The sequence below is a fragment of the Callorhinchus milii genome, unplaced genomic scaffold (genome assembly GCF_018977255.1).
Source record: "Callorhinchus milii isolate IMCB2004 unplaced genomic scaffold, IMCB_Cmil_1.0 Scaffold2, whole genome shotgun sequence".
NCBI classification, from domain to species: domain Eukaryota; kingdom Metazoa; phylum Chordata; class Chondrichthyes; order Chimaeriformes; family Callorhinchidae; genus Callorhinchus; species Callorhinchus milii.
In genome coordinates, this window is record NW_024704743.1 from 81,444,467 (window position 1) to 81,463,015 (window position 18,549).

The 18,549-nt window shown below is 37.5% G+C and overlaps 1 protein-coding gene and 1 non-coding gene across 2 annotated transcripts in view; both read left to right on the top strand.

The window, feature by feature from the left end:
* Positions 1-18,549, top strand: part of LOC103187834 (MDM2 binding protein) — a 66,165-nt gene that overhangs the window by 4,705 nt on the left and 42,911 nt on the right. The window contains exons 5-11 of the mRNA XM_042346897.1: positions 896-1,047; positions 1,592-1,650; positions 7,590-7,734; positions 8,349-8,463; positions 14,911-15,048; positions 16,043-16,137; positions 17,945-18,017. Of these exons, the coding sequence (XP_042202831.1) occupies positions 896-1,047; positions 1,592-1,650; positions 7,590-7,734; positions 8,349-8,463; positions 14,911-15,048; positions 16,043-16,137; positions 17,945-18,017 (777 nt within the window). The remainder of the gene's footprint in view (positions 1-895; positions 1,048-1,591; positions 1,651-7,589; positions 7,735-8,348; positions 8,464-14,910; positions 15,049-16,042; positions 16,138-17,944; positions 18,018-18,549) is intronic.
* On the top strand, positions 15,440-15,511 carry trnad-guc. The gene has a single exon. It is a non-coding gene; the product is annotated as a tRNA-Asp (tRNA).

Below are 18,549 nucleotides of genomic sequence, written 5' to 3' on the forward strand. Positions count from 1 at the left end.
GTAAACAATGCAAAAGTAAACTAAATCTATGTGTATTAATGCTCAAATTTTAAGGCCACAAAATTACTAGATAGCTGGACATAAATAACTGCTCCATAGTCTTCGGCCCACCAAAATTATACAAACTTTTTTTGCTTTGTCTTCTAAAATTTGTTTTCTGCACATAATAACAAAGTGCATGTTTAACATTGGATTGAATTCACTAATCCATTGGACCAGCCCCGCTAGTTTCTTCTTGATCCACAGTAAATGTGCTGGTCTAAACCTCAAATGTTTGTCTTGAACCTGAGTATTTCTATATGAATTAAGTGTATGAGATTAGTAATAAAAAATTTGGTTTTATGTGGCGAATCGAAGATAACACAAACCAACCAAGTTGACAATAGACACCGAGCCAATTACTGATGATGAATCTAAATTAAAATCTGAGTTGAGATGATGAAAGATGGAGTGTGATCTTGAGAACGAGGAAATCTGGTCTGAATAAATAAGTGCCTGCAGCACTCATTGTTGGGTGAGATTAGATTATTGGCTGAGTGATCTTTTCTATTTTTGCCAATTCTGAATTTCTGTTGGATTGATTTTTTTAAAAAAGGACACAAATACCAAATAACAACAATCTATATAAATCACCTTTTACATCAGGAGGGTGTCTCAAAGTGCTTCATACAGCTAACTGGGAATCTGAGCTGGGGGGTGGGAAGGTGACAAAACGCATGGTTGAAAAGATAGATTTTTAAAGCGGGTTTTGATTCAGCCGGGGAGTGGCAAGGCTCTGGGATGTGGGGTTAGAATGGCTGAAAGCTCACCCACGGATAGTGGAGGGAATTGGGTGGGGGACACTGTAGTTGATACTATATTTGAATTCTGCTGCTGTACCTTATTATTTTTACAGTTCTGTAGTTCAGAGTGGGAGGATATAGGTTCAACAGCACAAGGAAATGATAGTGAAGAACTATTACCAAATTCTATACAAGATTGTCTGAATGGCCTCAACAATTATGAGGAAGAAGATGGTGATATGAAAGAATCTACACCTCAATCTGAGTATGTACGACTTAAACTTTTAACATTAAATAAGATGAGTACTCCTTTTACAATATTCTGATTGTTGTAAATATGTTCAGATAATTTAATAACTTAGAGTTTAGTGTTGTGTGTGATTGGGCTGTGTAGTGAATGCTGTGAAAGGTGCTATAACATATGGAAGAATTATTATTTTTGAAGCCTGAAATGATCCATTTCATTTCATTCTTTTAAAACTGTGCTTGATTTTTCTTTGCCACTGGGTGGCATCATGTGGAAGATCAGCAAACTCTGGTTTGTAGATTCCACACACCACCGTCCGGTGGTTTCGAGTAGATATTACAGGAACGTGGAATGACTCAAACCCTACTGTATTGTGCTTTAAAAGTCGACTCTATCAATCCATGTATATTTGCTTGTTTTTACTAAGTTTGATTTATGTATTACGTTGAAGCGTTATGTGAAATGGGAAAAGGCTTGTGTGCATTGAGGGTAGTGCAAGAATTTTGAGATTTGGAAGTATAGAAACTGAAGATTTTATTTACAGCAATCTCTTGCTTTACAGATTATTTGAAGAGGCTGCAGAGGGTTTACATCAACTTGCAGACAAACTACCTCCTCCCGGTAATACCCAGAATACGTTTCCTTATATTGTTGTCGAAGTGTCTTGTTTGACAAAAGCAGCATTGCTATCAATCTATCAGCATCTTGTTATTTTTTGTAATATCACATGCGTGACTTTCGTGGAGTAGAGCATGGCAAAAGACAATCTGTATGGTTGTAGAGAGGAGGCTCTTTTACAGTGCATTGAAAAATGTTTCTTGGAACAATATGTTAAGATGCAGTTTCTGATTTGGCCAGGGCAATGAGCCGGTGCAAATGTGCAACTGGAAGGTAGAACACTTGGGAAACTGTGACCAGATGATCAGGTTTATTGTTAAAAAAAGGGCAGAATAAAGGAGGAGTCCATCATTCAGGTACTAAATTGGAAAATAACAAATTTTATTGGATTGTAAAAAGACTTGGCACAGATAAGTTGGTAGAAAAATACCAGGTGAAGATATTTGAAGTTGAATTGGGTAAGGTACAGGTGAAACACATACCTAACAAAAGTTTTTTTTAAAAAAGAAGTTAAGATTCTGCTTGCTGCAGACAATCCAGAACTCCAGCCCACGACCTTTCCTCCACCAAGCTCCGTAAGCCCCCATCCTCACTAGGATCCATTGGCTCCCCAGTGCATCGAATCCTTCCAAGATCTCATCCCACCCTACCTCTGTAATCTCCTTAAACACAACTGGCCCCGCCACTCCCTTCAAGTCCCCTGCCCAACCCACTATTGGCAGTCGGTCTTTCAACCTATCTGCCGCCACTCTCTTGAACTCCATCCCGGAGTCCCTCCAACTTGCTCCCTCACTCACCTCATTTGAGGTTGTCACAAGAACTACCTCTTTGACCAAACTTTCAGTCATGTTTCTACTCTCCATCCCCCTTGGCTCCCACACCCAACTCAGGGACAAAGCCAGTACTAATAAGACATTGGGAGAATCCTCCTGACATAAATGAATATTGTATTGTATTACTTCATTTTGTAATTTAGATTTATTTTATATGTTCACGGTTGAACCAGAATGCTGGGATTGGGGGCTGTTCAGCTGAAACTTTTTTTCTTGTGATACTTGAATACCTAAATAAACACATAAATTGAACGCTGGCAGGTCAGCCAATGAGTACGTTTAATGAATTCTGTGGTGTATCTGTGGAAGAACGAGAAGATACAGTGGGATTTGAAGAACACTAAGAATGAGTGATGTGCTGAATCCTAGGAATTTGATGCAGCCACATCTCCTATTCTGCTTTGTTTTTGATTTCAACCTCACCAGGGAAGTGCCACAGAAAGGAGAGAAAATAAAGTAATTTAGGTCAAAAGTTCAGACTGTACCTTGTGACTGGCTCAGGAACAGTGGCAAAGGCCTGGAAGCTGCTTAGTAATAGTGACATTGCTTTTTGTTGAACATTTAGCTTTAGTAAAGCTCACACCTATTGACTTGCTTCTCTATGTGTGTATATAAGTGAGACCGATATAGCCATAAATGATGTTTTATTACGAATAACGGAATATGTAAATTGATACATTTGAGAAAATGATTTCAGATGTGTTCTAAGATTGTTATTCAGTTAAATTTGCTTTTTTTTATCAGAGACACAAGAGAGCATCTTATGATGTGCTGGGGCTGAAATGTCTCTGAGGAGGTGAAGCCAGGCAGGTCGTCTACAGTAATTTAATGTACTATTTATGGTTGAGCAGACTGCCTGGCTCAACCTTTCCAGTGTATACATTTAAAACTTTTTTTTACCCAAAACCTGTTCTAAATTGTGAATGCATAAAATGAAATAATATGCACCTCTGTAAGTTTTTAAGGCTCAATCTGTTGAACTTTGTTAACTCAAGATAATAATCCCTTTCTCCCCTAGTTTTGTAATACTGTAATCCCTTTCCTCAGCTATACTATCATAATGCTATCTTATCCTCTTGACTAGTTAGTCCTCTGCGCTCCAAATAATTTCTCAATTGTAAAAGCTACTGTTTTTCATATCAAACCCCATCCAAAAACAACTTTTGGCAATGAATTTTAGCAGCATTGGGAATGTGGCATCATTCTACCATCTGGCTTGCTCTCGCATGTTAAGAGCTCTCACTAGAATTTGCAATATTGTTCACTTTCTCAACATAGTTGACTTGGAAAATTGATTTACTGGGGCTGAAACGGATCTGAGGAGGTGAAGTCAAGCAGATCGTCTGCAGTAATTTAATGTACTATTTATGGTTGAGCAGACTGCCTGGCTCAACAATATGTAGCCACCATTGACCCCCCAAGTCAAAGTCCTAATAGGTAAATTAGTTCTAGATGAGCAAGTATCTTGTGGCAAGTTCTGATTACCAGGTTAATTTGCTCAAGGTTTTTCCCGAACTATGTATTCTCTATCCCAACGTGTTCCACTCTTTTTTTCTCCCCTCCCTTGAAGATATCAATTCATTCTAGCGTACAGTTCCAATGGCATCATTTGTCCTTCATTATCTTGATCACGTGTGAGACGAGATAATTGAAGGTTTGTGACTGTGTGTGTGTCACATCTGAGCCTGACTTTGTTCTCATCCATTGTTCACTATCTCACACCGCAGGCGCCGAAACCCTCATACACGCTTTCATTACATCGAGGCTTGACTATGCAAACTCATTGCTGGTCGGCTTCCCCAACTCCTCCCTCCATAGGCTGCAGATCATCCAGAACTCTGCAGACCACATCCTCTCCCATACCAGGCTCCATGACCCAATCACCCCCATCCTTGCCTGACTCCACTGGCTTCCCATCACACACAGAGGATATAGTTCAAGATCCTGGTCCTCACCTTCATAGCCCTCCATGGTCTTGCTCTCCCCTATCTCTGCAACCTCCTAACCCCCTACCATCCTGCTCGTTCCCTCAGCTTCAACCTACTTCACGTCCCCTGCCTCGCTTGCCCCACTATTGGCGGGCGGGTCTTCTGCCACTCTGCCCCCACCCTCTGGAACTCCATCCTGCAGTCCCTCCCCCTCGCCCCCTCCCTTACCTCCTTCAAAACCCATCTCAAAACGCTCTTCTTCAACTGTGCAATCGATCACTCTCCTTTTCCCCCCCCTCCACCCTCCCCGACCCCCAGCTTGGATCTGAAACTTTGTCTGTCCAGGGTCCTGGGATGTCCTCCCAACGTGAAAGGCGCTATACAAATGTAATTTTGTTGTTCTTGTTGTTCACAAATGCACTTTCCAGCAGAGTCACAGTAAAGTGACAGGAGTGAGAAATCTGGTTAATTTTCCGTTCTCTTGCCCAGGGAAAGGGAGGGCAATATCGGTCTAAGCTGAGACCTGCAAACTCAGCTAAGGTCAGAGATCAGATTTGGTCAATACAACTCATCTTATACACTTGCAAGTGGCTTACAAGCTGTCTTCTACCTATTATACAAAATTTGTCACGTAAGACAATTTCACTGTAATGAAATTGATTGTGGAATTGTATTTGATAATGTAACAGGATTAGCATTATGTTTTGCTTCAATAATTGTCTAAAATACATCATCTACTACATTTGAGACGCTATCCTGCAAATTTATAGAATGCACAAGTGATTTAAAAACTGCATTATGGCCAACCCAATTTATTAATGTTTTGAATAAGGCTACCAATGAAACTGCAAATTGATCCTGTTGTAAAAGTACCATGGTGTAGTTATGTTAGAAATAATGATTCTTGACTGTATGTCAGGTTCAGTTAAGCTAATGAATTATTAGCAGTGCTATGCCAGCAAACAGAAATGTAATTTAAATTGCAACCAGTGTTGGCACAGAATAGATAACTGAATATTATAATCCTGATTTTTTTCTTTAACCGATCTTTGCGCAGAAATTAAAGTAATGTATCGTTCTTTTTCCAACCCTTCCCCATGGGCAAAATAAAATCTGATTTATAGCACATAAAAGTAGCATTAAAGCAAAAAAGATATCTCTAATACTGCAATGCTGATATTTCTTTTTTCATGTGCAGTGAACACAATTAGATTGACCTGCTGTTGGGTTTTCCTATTTTTGTCTTTTTTCTGCTAATCTTTTATACTGTTGACTGTGTATTTCAAAATGATGCTCTGTTACCACAGTGCGTCTTAAAGCTTTTCATGCAAATGCATTGTGACTTCCAGGTAAAAACTTAATATTGATTCTGCTTCTAATGAAAGATGCTGGGCAACTGTCCCTTTGAACTTTACCTTGAACAGAAGGCTAGATATCAGATTTTAATATTCATGCGCATCCTCTAAAAGCAATCTAATGAGAACCAGGATAATATTGCCCGGCTTATTTTTTTTAATGGGCAGAATGGGACTGAATAATATAATAAACCCAAAGAATACATTAAAGTAAGTTTTGCATGTCTAAATAGAAAATTAAATGCATTTAGATAGCTAATTCCACTCAGAATGAAGGGCACAAACAAAAGTGAAAAACATTTTCAAAGAATGTTTTCATTTATCAACAACGATAATTGGAGGTTCAAAGTCAATCGGATACTATTGTAGTTCTTAACATAAACAATGTCAACATTATTCACATGACATGCTGAGCAGCTTCTAGGAAACCCAAGTTTTAGCTTAAGGCACTGAGATTTCTGAAGTTTTTCAAAATATCTTAGAAAAAAAATTTGATTTTTCCTGAACTTATGGACTCTTTATTCTGACTCTTTTTCTCAATCTCCTCCTCCTCTGAAGATACCAATTAATTTGGGCATTTGGTTCCAGGCGCATTAGTTGCCCTTCAGTATCTGGACCAAGTTCTGGGGGAGTATGTTTGCAAAACTGAAACTTAAAGGAATTGACAAATGTGCATCACCATCTTGTTTAATTAGACTCACTTCACAGATATTGTATTTCACGGGCCTGGTGCTTTCTTAAGCACTTTTGAATACAGTTCTACCAATAATTGCTGAATACATGTGAACGTACATAAAATTATAACGGCACAGAAAGTGGCTAGGGTGCTTTGTATTTGCACAAGAATTGTACATTTAAATTTATGTTCCGCTGTGTAAAAATGCTTGAAAGGGGCTTTTGAAAATAATTGTTTCGATTTAAAACAATATATATATTTTTGTTCATATTTTTCCCACTACATTTCTTTCTTTGCAGGAGACCTTACTTACTCAATGATAAAGAATGGCATAAAGCTATTCTAGCTCATCTTTTTCTCTATCTCCTCCCACCCTTTCTCCCCTCACAAATACATCACAGAGAGATAGAGGAAGACACACATAATCACACATAATAACACAACCACACACACAGTCACAGAAAATTGCCAAACATTTTAGGACATTAAATCAGAGGGTTGGGTTCTAACAAATGTAGCATAATCTTTGCAGTTGATATGATTTATAACATCAGTAACATTTCAAAGCATTTTTACAGGTAATTGTAGCCAAGTGTAGTCTAGTTCTGGGTGAGTCTTTGTCCAACTAAACGTTGAAAAACCTGAGGCTATACTGCTTGGCTTATGCTTGCATGAAATCAACTCAGGCATCTACTATAATAGTCTCCTCATCTAGAACTCTTAGCATTCTCTCCCACACTAAACTCCATGACACCCATCCTCTGAACCCACAGATTAATGAAAATATGCATATTACAAAACCCAAATACATTGTTAGGAACAATGAGGCAATTTAGTTATGAGACATACAACCTACCAACCTGTTAAGTCAGTTATTGTCATGATATTTTTTCTAAATTCCATTTATTTTTCTTAATTTTCAGTTACAAGTATATAGATTAATTAGAAAATGCTGTCACTCTTGAGTGTTGGACTTCTGTTTTATATTAATAATCTTTGAATATAATATTCTGCAGTGCCTTTCATGTCAGGAGCACATCTCAAAGAGCTTTACAGGATTTACTGTAAAGTGTAGTGACTGATTTGCAGACAACTGTTTTCAGGCTAGTCTGAGCTGTCATTCTGACGTGTTCTCCCTTTCTTCTGACAGGCAGGGGATTGTTAGATCTAATCTTGCTAGTCTCTGGTGGGGGTGTTCCCCGCTTGAAAGACTGGCTCCCTGTTGTTGGAGCTTTTAAACATCTGAGGGAATGGCATTCAGCAGAAATTGCTATAGCAACAAAAGATGGCAAATGGTAAGTGTTTAAACATTTAACCAAATTCACTAATGTTCCCTAGTATCCTGACTTATCGCTCAGCATCTTGGAGGTGGAATTGGCTGAGTCTGGATTCATGAATACGTGCTCATATATTCAGGGTTTGATATCTGGTATTCTGACCAACAATCTTCCAGACAAATAGGCGATTAACCTCATGACTGTTTGTGGGGCCTTGCTGTGCAAAATGCTATACACATTTGCCTACAAAAGTCACTACACTTGTCAATTACTGTAAAATGCTTTGAGACATTTTGATTAGACGCTATATATTTGAGCTCTTTCTTTATAATTATGTGAATGAATTATTGGTATTGTTGATCAAACGGAGAAGGAGATGAGTTATTTTAGGAACCATTCTGAATGTATTTACACTAATAAAACTGAACGTGCCATAAACTGGGATTGTTGACTGCAGTGTAGTCATATTCTCATTTCCTACAAATTTAAACCATACTGTGTCTGACAAATGGTGTCTACAAGAATGTTTTCAGATCCAACAATCCATCCTAAATTTATAACTTCCAAAAATAGTTTTTAAGTAGTTTATTATTTCCATGTCCTGGCATCTGACAAACTTTCTCTAATTGTAGTTGGCAGAAAATTGCAGAATACCTGGGTGCAACTGTTGTTGACCCAGAAAAACTTGAGAAGGTGATCGACCCAATGGTGATATGGAGAGGGACGGTACAGATCCGAGAGAGAAAGGTACAGTCTTCGCATTTCATTAATTGCAGATTTGTCATGAGTACAATAATTATCCAATCTATCCTTCGGATGAGATGTTAAAATGGGTTGCTTCTGTCAGTTCTTTGGGAGGATGTTAAAGATCCCATTATACTATTCTAAAAGATAAGCAAGGTTATCCCATTTCCTTGTCCAACAGTCTTCTGGATTTATGGTTCATCAGGATTAATCAAGATTTTCCTGCGCAGAAAATAACGCAATAAAATTCAGTAAAATAAGCTTGCTTATTTACTTAGTATAAGTAAATAAAGGATTTGTGTCATTTATTGAATGAGCAAGAAAGAACTTTATATTCCAATCATAACTAAGTTATTTGTGAGTTATAAATTCGGCTGTCAAGCGAGAAACCTGGGTTCAGTTCCCAGCAGGGTGAAACCTTGGGCAAGCTTCCTTACTTCACACGCCTAAAAATAATCCCTCAAGAAACAAAACAATAATAAATTGGTCACTTCAATCCACGACTTTTTGTGGGACGCTGCTGTGCGCAATTGGCTGCCGCATTTCGCCCACAAATGTACAGTAAATTCACTTTACAGTCTTTTCTATGAAGCACTTTGAGACGTCCAGAAGACGTGAACAGCGCTATATCAAATGCAAGGATTATTATTATTTTGACATCGGAGATTAATGCAGCTGATTAGATTTTATGGTTATTCCTGGTTTCTGGAACTCCATCCCAGAGACTATCCTACTTTAAAACTCCCACCTCAAGACATACCTCTTCAACCAGGCTTTTGGCCATCATTACGCTCTCCACCCCGGCACACCCTCTTCAGCTTCCAACCCCAGCCTTGTGTGCACATCAAGCTGTGGAAATAAGCCATTTGGGACACTTCCCACTGTGAAAGCCTCTATATAAATGTAAATTATATTTGAATCTACTAAGATGAAAATTTGCAATCAATAGTGCTGCATACAATCACTAATCGAAACAGACTACAGAAATTTGTAAGGCAAATATTTTATTGCTGTGTTAAAAAAGGTAGAGTTGAAACTAATGCAAACTGATTTAATCTTGATGGAAATAAATGATACGTGTTAACCTGGTGTTCATTTTTTTGAATAAAGTGATAGATGATAACCTGCAGCTTTTTTTTGGGTTGTAACTGCTCATATTTGATTTCTATCTAGGTAACAAATAGCATTAACCATGCAGTGATACATTTAGATATAAAAGTGAAGCTCATTGCTTTTCTGTGTCATTCCCACATCAACATTCCTGCCCCGCTGCTTGCTATGAAGCATGGTGCATTAATCAACCATTACTGAGATCTTCCTGGCAATTTATCTTTCAACTTTCTCTTTGGGATATTAAAACGAGTGTGTCCAACATAATTTGGAGACCACCTCATGATAGGAATTATCTCTCACTGAATTAATCTTTTCAAATACAATGTACTAGAACAGTGAGACATAGTTTAACATTCACATTGTTATTTTTAATTATTTTAAATAATTCCTTATTTCAGCTGAGCTGCTTTGGGGTGATGAGGCAACCCAAGAAAAGTTTTTTTTTGGTAAATGCTGGAAACTGGTTTTGATTAAAACAAAGTGCATCTTTCTCCTTCAGGTCATGATTGATTTCCTATGGATTTCAGAATTTTCTGATTTTATTATAGAAAATTGGTAGGGGTGTTTTCATATACCTCCTAGTAGCTAACTGGCTCAAGCAGATTGCGTAAGGTCCAACAAGACCTATAATAATAATCGTTGCATTTGATATAGCGCTTTATCACGTCTTCGAGACATCTCAAAACACTTCACAGAAAATACTGTAAAGTGAATTGACTGTATTGTGTGGGCGAAACGCAGCAGCCAATTGTGCGCAGCAGTGTCCCACAAACAGTCGTGGATTGAGTGACCAATTTATTATTATTGTGTTGAAGGAATTGTTACCCCTGGACAATAAGACATTAAATGTGATTCATCTCAGTTCTTGGGCGGATGGTGTTAAATATCCCATGACCTATTTGAAGAGAAGGGTCTCTCCCAATGTTCTACACAACAATCCTCCAGACTAATTGCTTAGTACCATAGAAATTTACATCACAGAAGAAGGCATTTAGCTCATTGGGTCTGCTGGCTCTTTTAAAGCGCAATCATTTCAGTCCTACGTACCCATCGCTTTCTTATGTGCTGAATGGCTGTCATGTTTACCTACCAAAAAAATCACTACATGGCAACGGTAATTTGAGAAGCATTTTGTGAAGCACTTTGAAACATCTTGACATTATAGGTGCTCAAAAAGAGCAAGTTCATTCGTAGTGATCCATGTTGGAAGAATATTTGTGTTAACACTATGTGAGGATGGGATCAGACAGACTGCAGATACTCACTGTCTTGAATCATGCATGGAAAATGGGCGTTTGGAAGACCTGCAGAGTGATTGAGACCTTTGGAGGTGTAGCCCAGACAAATGCATCAAGTAGCACCGTAACCTAATGTGTGAAAATTAGTGGAAAAAATAAATCTAAAGGAAATGATCTTCTTGGGGATTCTTTAACATTTGTTTTTTCTGTGTTGTGTTGTACTATAAAGAGAACTAGACTTGTTAGATATAGTACTTGTCCTCTACAACAGTTAATACATTTAGTCATGTATTGACTTTGAAGTATTTCTTCATTACACTCTTAACTTTCCTGAAGTCCCTAAGCCTTACCCCATCCCCTGCCTCCATCAAGGCCCATCTCAAGACCTTCCTCTCTGACTCTTTGGTCATCTTTCCACCATGATCCCCTCTTGCTATCTATCTCTCTTGACTTCAGCCTGCAGCTTGAATGCAAACCATTGACTGTCCGTTGCTTTGGGATGTCCTCCTGAAATGAAAGGTGTTGTTATTTCCATTATTTATCAGAAACTTGGTATTTCCATATCAAGTTTCCAGTCATTTTTTTCTTTGCTTGATGTACTTTCACTACCACACGTAGGTACTGATGAAACGCTTTTTGCTTTTTAATGACTGAAATAAGATGCACATAATTAAATCTTAAGCATATCTCAAGCATACTGAATTGATTTAAACTGCATCTCCTATTCAATCAAAATCACAGAAGCATTAATCTCTGCCTCATCTTCTGTAACCAACTAAGATATTGATACAGACTTGTAATCAGATATGATTAGTTTTATGAGAAGGAGACTATCAATTAAGAAAGAGTAACCCCTTTGTGGATTTATTTAGTGTCTCTGAGAAGGATTTCAGCCTAGCTCATTTGATAGGACTCTCTTGGGTCAGAAGGTTGTGTGATCAAACCCCATTTCGGGACTTGAAACTCATATAGTCTTTGCTGGCACTGCAATGCAGAGCTGAGGGTATGCTGAATTTTGTCTTTCAGATGAGATGTTAAAACAAGGTCTCATATGTAGCTCAGTGGTTAGAGCACTCACCTTGCAAGGGAGAGACCTGGGTTTGATTCCTGGCGGGGCGAAACCTTGGGCAAATTTCTTTACTCCACACACCTGATAATAATCCCTCAATAAAATAAAATGCAGAAAAAAATTAATAATTTGGTCACTCAATCCACAACTGTTTGTGGGACTTCTGTGCGTGATTGGCTGCTGTGCTTCGCTCACAAATATAGAGTCAATTCACTATACAGTATATTCTGTGAAACGTTATGAGACGTCTAGAAGATGTGAAAAGCGCTATATCAAATGCAAAGATTATTACTCTATTATTAAGATCTCATCTGCAATAAAATTGATTGTTTATTTCATGGCTGTTTGTGGGATATTCGTAGAATAACATGTTTTCAGAAATTTCTGATGGTTATGATGTTCCCAGGTATGCAGAAATCAGTAGAATTTACTCATCAACCTACTGACAGTTAAATGCCTTTGAAAAATATGCTGACTCAATCCAAACCATTAACTTGTCTTCACTAGTATGAACCCCTAGCCTGCTTGTGCTTCATTATGTAAACACAAAGCTACTGGCAATCTTTATAGCTGAAAAATAATGATCTGAAGATAAAGGACATTTTTTCTATCTCTTTTCAAAAATATACCTTTTTTCCCCAAGATGTATTTCATAAAGCAGACTATATTTAGTTAGTTACTCTTCCTTATATCTTCCTTCCTTCTGTCCCCTTTGCTCAGCTGGCTCTGGCCTCCTGCAAATCCCTCATCCCTTCCACTTCATGGTCAGTAGCCACGCCTTCAAGCCACTACACCCCAAAACTATGGAACTCTGTCTCAATCCCTCCATTTTGCCCTGTCCTTGCCCGCCTTCAAATCAATCTTAAAGACCTTCCTCTTTGACTGTGCCTATATTCACCTCTATCTGGCTCGGTATCAAGCTCTGTCACTGTTAAGGACCCCCAAGATTCTACCTCGCGTGAAGGGCAACAAAGATGCAAGATATTGTTGTTGTACAACAGTGGGAATCTGCACAAGTAAAGAAAATTGTTCATTCTCAAACTGTGCTTTTTATTCCCTTTTTAAAACGTTACTGGAGAGATAGTAAAGGTTTGCCTACAAATAAACAGTCACTGCAAATTAAGGAAGATCCGATGAAGTGTTTTGAGATGTTTCAATCATGTGATAAAGAGCTATATCAAACACAAGGATATTTTTATATAGATGTACTATTTTAGAACTACAGAACTGGTAAAGATAAACAGGCAAGAGATATTTATATGTAAGTGTTTGTAATTTTAGCTAATTTTCTCTCATATCATCCCACAGTCTTCAGATATTAATAGTGGATCATTTTGGTGGGGGGAGGGTCATGTGACGGATGACTTGGCCAAGATTGTCGGCCTGCGCTCCAGGCAAAGCAAGTGTGAACTGCAACCCAAGCATTGGTAATCAAATAGTTAGAATAACAAAGTTTAAGGACTCCACAAATCCTAAGACATTAAGGGTAACATTTATGATGTTTGATAACTAACAATAGCAAAATGTATGCCTACTCAATGGGATGTTGCCTGGTTCAGTTGGTCGCACTCTCTGCTCTCAGACAGAAGATTGTTGGTTCATACCCCACATTGGGACCTACACTTACAGTCTAGGCTGACACTCCAGTGCTTTGCTGGAGGAGCTTTGCATGGTCAGACCGGTTGTCATTGAATGAGAGAGTAAACCAAGCTTTGTCTGGCTGTTTGTGTGGACATTAAAGATCCCCTGGCACTATTGGAAAAGAAAAGGAAGTTTCACCCAGTGTTCTGGCTAATGATCCTCCAAGTAAAATTGGTCATTCACTTCATTGCTATGTGGAGTCCTGTAGCTCAGTGGTTAGAGCACTCGCTTTGCAAGCGAGAGACCTGAGTTCAATCCCAGGCAGAGGGCGAAACCTTGGGCAAGTTTCCTTACTCCACACAGAGCCTAATAATAATCCCTCCAAAACAAAAAACAATAATAAATTGGTCATTTTCAATCTACGACTGTTTGTGGGACATTGCTGTGCGCAATTGGCTGCCGCGTTTGCCCACAAATATACAGTCAATTCACTTTACAGTGTGTTCTGTGAAGCGCTTTGGGACGTCCTCCCGACGTGAAAAGCGCTATATCAAATGCAAGGATTATTATTATTATTATTATATATGTGTAAATTCGCTGCCATGTTTGCCTACAAATACACACTTTACAATAAACCCTGTAAAGAGCTTTGAGATGTTTGATGATGTGATATGACACATATCATATGCAAAGATTATTATGTTTAGTGTGAAGTGCTATTTGGAATGTTTAATATGAAACTCTTGAGTGGCAGCGTCCCACTCCCAGCATCCAATCTACCTCATGTCACCACAGATTTTGATGCCATCTTTGGTTTAAATCAAGAGAGCTTCTCAAATAAATTATAGGAGCTGCAGTGACTTCTGTACCATTGTGATAAAAGTTGTGTTCTCACACAGCATGGGATTGAATTTTAACTGACTGATTGATTTGCTCTAGGTCTATATTGGTTTTTAAAAAATATTTCTGGGAGCAGAGTTTGTCAATTATCATTGGCATAATTTAATGCCAGCAATAGTTACCAAATCTTGCAAACATCATCCCTTAAATCCATTATGTTATTTGAAAGTTTTGAACATGTATCAAGTTCGCAAAGCAGTGCAAGAAATGGTAAGAGGTTAGAAATTCAAAAGGGAAAATAAAGAAAGCATTAGAATGAAGATTTGTGTGATCTAAAAATCCTTTCCCTCACCTCCACCTTCCTACTCCCACTTAGTTATACTTTGAAGATTTTAAACCTTGTATGTTAATGAATGCTAAAAATAACCTTTTCAATTTAGGTGTCTTCAACTTTAAGTCTCCAGATTGTTCCTACATTGCCTTTTGTGATTTAGCTAAAATACCCTTGTAGCTTGCATATTTTGCATATTTTATTCAAATTTGGGGATTTGAATTCCAAATAGAGTCTTGTGTTTTGTAACCTAGAAATATATACTTCTCTTTTCTCAGTTTACTTCTGAAGTGAAGTTTCCAGGATTCTGCTTGAAGGCTGACGTTCAGAAATCTTGGAGGCATTTAATAGACTTTCACACCTTGGTGCCTAAAACAGATTCCACAGCTTCTGGAACATCTAATACAATGAGAGAGGTGTATTTGTTTCTTATTGTGTAACTGCAGATTTGTCATGAGTACAGTAATTATTCAATCTATCCTTCGGATGAGATGTTAAAATGGGTTCCTTCTGTCAGTTCTTTGGGAGGATGTTAAAGATCCCATTATACTATTCTAAAAGATAAGCAAGGTTATCCCATTTCCTTGTCCAACAGTCTTCTGGATTTATGGTTCATCAGGATTAACCAAGATTTTCCTGCGCACAAAATGATAACGCAATAAAATTCAGTAAAATAAGCTTGCTTATTTACTTAGTATAAACTTTAAAGGATTTGTGTCATTTATTGAATGAGCAAGAAAGAACTTTACATTCCAATCATAACTAAGTTATTTGTGAGTTATAATTTCTTAGAATTTAGGACTGTGGAGTCCTGTGGCTCAGTGGTTAGAGCGCTCGGCTGTCAAGCGAGAAACCTGGGTTCAATTCCTGGCAGGGCGAAACCTTGGGCAAGTTTCCTTACTTCGCACGCCTAATAATAATCCCTCAAGAAAAAAAGACAATAATAATTGGTCACTTCAATCCACAACTTTTTGTGGGACGCTGCTGTGCACAATTGGCTGCCACATTTCACCCACACATGTACAGTCAATTCACTTTACAGTCTATTCTGTGAAGCGCTTTGAGACGTCTAGAAGACGTGGAAAGCGCTATATCAAATGCAAGGTTTATTATTATATTAGAATAACATTAGTTCACACTTGTTCTTTGTTCTATCATTTAATTTTTTTTCAAGAATAATTGACTGACACCTATTTTAAGGTGCTTGTTTTGTCCAAACCCTGGTCAATGTAGCCAGCTACGTTTATACTTTTTGGCAAGTTCTGCATTATAGGCTTTAAGGTAGCAAAGTAATTGTGTCAGCAAGAAATAAATATAAAAATTTGCTTCTAACTTGATAATATTGATAGAATATATTTTTGTTGAGCCTGACTAGAAGTTTCTAACTATCTTTATCTCTTTTTATTTTAGGTTTTCTATTATTACAAGCCAGAGATGAATTTTGTGCAGTTGTTGGTTCTGTCAGATCTACCTTCTTACTTTTTTTCTGGAACTGAGTTTGAATTGTATCCTTAAGCTTTATTATGAAATATTAACATCTCTGAAGATTAATGGTTTGTGTTTTTTTCCTCACTTCATTTGGATCCTTCTAAGTTTGCAAAAAATTCCCGTTTCTAATTTCCGCCCAACTTCTTTAAAGTTTTCAAAAGGTAGATACTGAATTTGCATTTTTAAACCGTTGCAATTTTTTTTAACAGACAGGGCATTAATCTACTTTTCAATATCAGCAAGTCAAATTACGTCCTTTAACAGAATTTGTACCGAGCATTTTGCATCTCGCATTTGTTCCTTGTATTCTGGTTCAAAAACTGAAACTATGTTTGTTGGATAAAAACTAAAGCAGATCAATAGTAAATGTCTTTGTTCTTCAGACTACAGATACAAAAAATTTTTTTCCTTTATAGAAGTGCACTACAAAGTCAACTTTACAAAGTATTAACTAATCGAGTCAGGGTGGCAGTTCTATAATTATAACTTAAAATATACACCATCTGTTTCTTTGTAGATACCAAGTGATATGCAAATGTTGTTTGTTGTCGATTGCTTTCTTGTTGCTGGTGAACGGACAGTTTAAATCTTTTGCTTCACACCGCCAAGCAAATTCTCTCAATTACTCAATATAACCTTTTGAACTGCTAAAATAGAACAGACCACTGATTCAAACTTGTGAAATTCAGTCTGTACCTGCCAAGGTGTCTGGTCACATTCCATGTCTGCATTTAGTTTTTCCTGTTTTAAATGCATTTTTGTGCTTTGTGGTTGAGTGAAACATGTTATTTGTGTGTGTTTTTAAATTCAAACCATGGAGCATTTTTACTCCTTAATGTAATTGCAAGATTTAGTAATGATTGAGTGGTCAGTTCATGAAAAATGGAGGCTGAATTTTACACCTATTTTGGAGAATTATTAATAAATTCCATTTAAATAAATATAATTGTAAAATGAATTCTGACTTCAAACAACAATACTAGATGTATACAAATTACTTTTCTAGTGTACATAACAACAACAAACTTACATTTGTATAACGCCTTTCACGTCGGGAGAATGTCCCAAGGTGCTGGACAGGCAGAGTTTCGTACCTGAGCTGGGGGGGGGCAGGGGTAGGAGCGGGGAGATCAAAAGCACAGTCAAAATAAATTTAGAGTGTCAAGGATTCAGGTATTTGTTTTAACACAAGACTGTCTGCTCCCTGCCCATAGTGCTAAACATTTGCATGAGTAAGAAATACAGTTCTGAACTGCTGGATAACTAATGTTGATGACAGCATTGTAGAATTAATTCAAAAATTGCTCTTAGATTTTAATCAATGTTTTCCTATCACAATATAGTGACTGAGTTCTGAGCATTGTTTGTCCTTGTGATTTGTTCCTTTGTGAAGACGTCAGGAGTCCTGTAGCTCAGTGGTTAGAGCACTCGCTTTGCAAGCGAGAGAACTGAGTTCAATTCCAGGCAGGGCGAAACCTTGGGCAAGTTTCCTTACTCCACACGCCTAATAATAATCCCTCCAAAACCAAAATCAATAATAAATTGGTCATTTTCAATCTACGACTGTTTGTGGGACATTGCTGTGCGCAATTGGCTGCCGCGTTCGCCCACAAATATACAGTCAATTCACTTTACAGTGTGTTCTGTGAAGCGCTTTGGGACGTCCTCCCGACGTGAAAAGCGCTATATCAAATGCAAGGATTATTATTATTATTATTATTATTTAGACATTAAATGATCTTCGGTGCATTTATTTAGTAGCATTAAAGTGATAGGAGGTTGAATATAATTTAATGTTTTAATTACCTTAATTAAGTACCACAGCACTTTATCAAGAAACGATGTCCAAGGGAAATCTAAGCTTCTGCTGAATCAACTTTCGTCTCTGCAAGGAAAGGTATGTTCTTATATTTTCATTATGTTCATTTTGTGAAAGAGTTCAGTGCAATGTTAAAGACTTTGAATATTTGATGACAAACAAATCTGTTTTCATATTTTAACCATATTGTGCATTCTCTGTTCTGGCCATTCCTGTTTTGCTGGTTTAAAATACAGTTCCTTAAATGTTTCTGTAACTCCTGTCATACAGTTGGGCAGTGAGCTATTTTGCTATTTAGAGTAGGCTATAAGTACAGAAAATTGTACCACTGGCTGTGGGGATTCATTTTCAGTTTTTATTACTCGTGTTTTCACACAAAGCAACACCAAAGTGAAGACACAAATGGTTAGTGTGTCATTTTGTGTGCAGCTTTTGTTTAAGAAAACTATCAATCTATTACTATTTTTGTTAATTTAATCTAAAGAGAGAGAAGATTACTGTTGAAAAGTCAAGTTATAAATTAGATAAACTTCCAATTACCAACTGGGAAGATTGATACCATCCAGGTACATATCACAAACTCTTGGCAGCTCTGTAAGTAATTTCACTT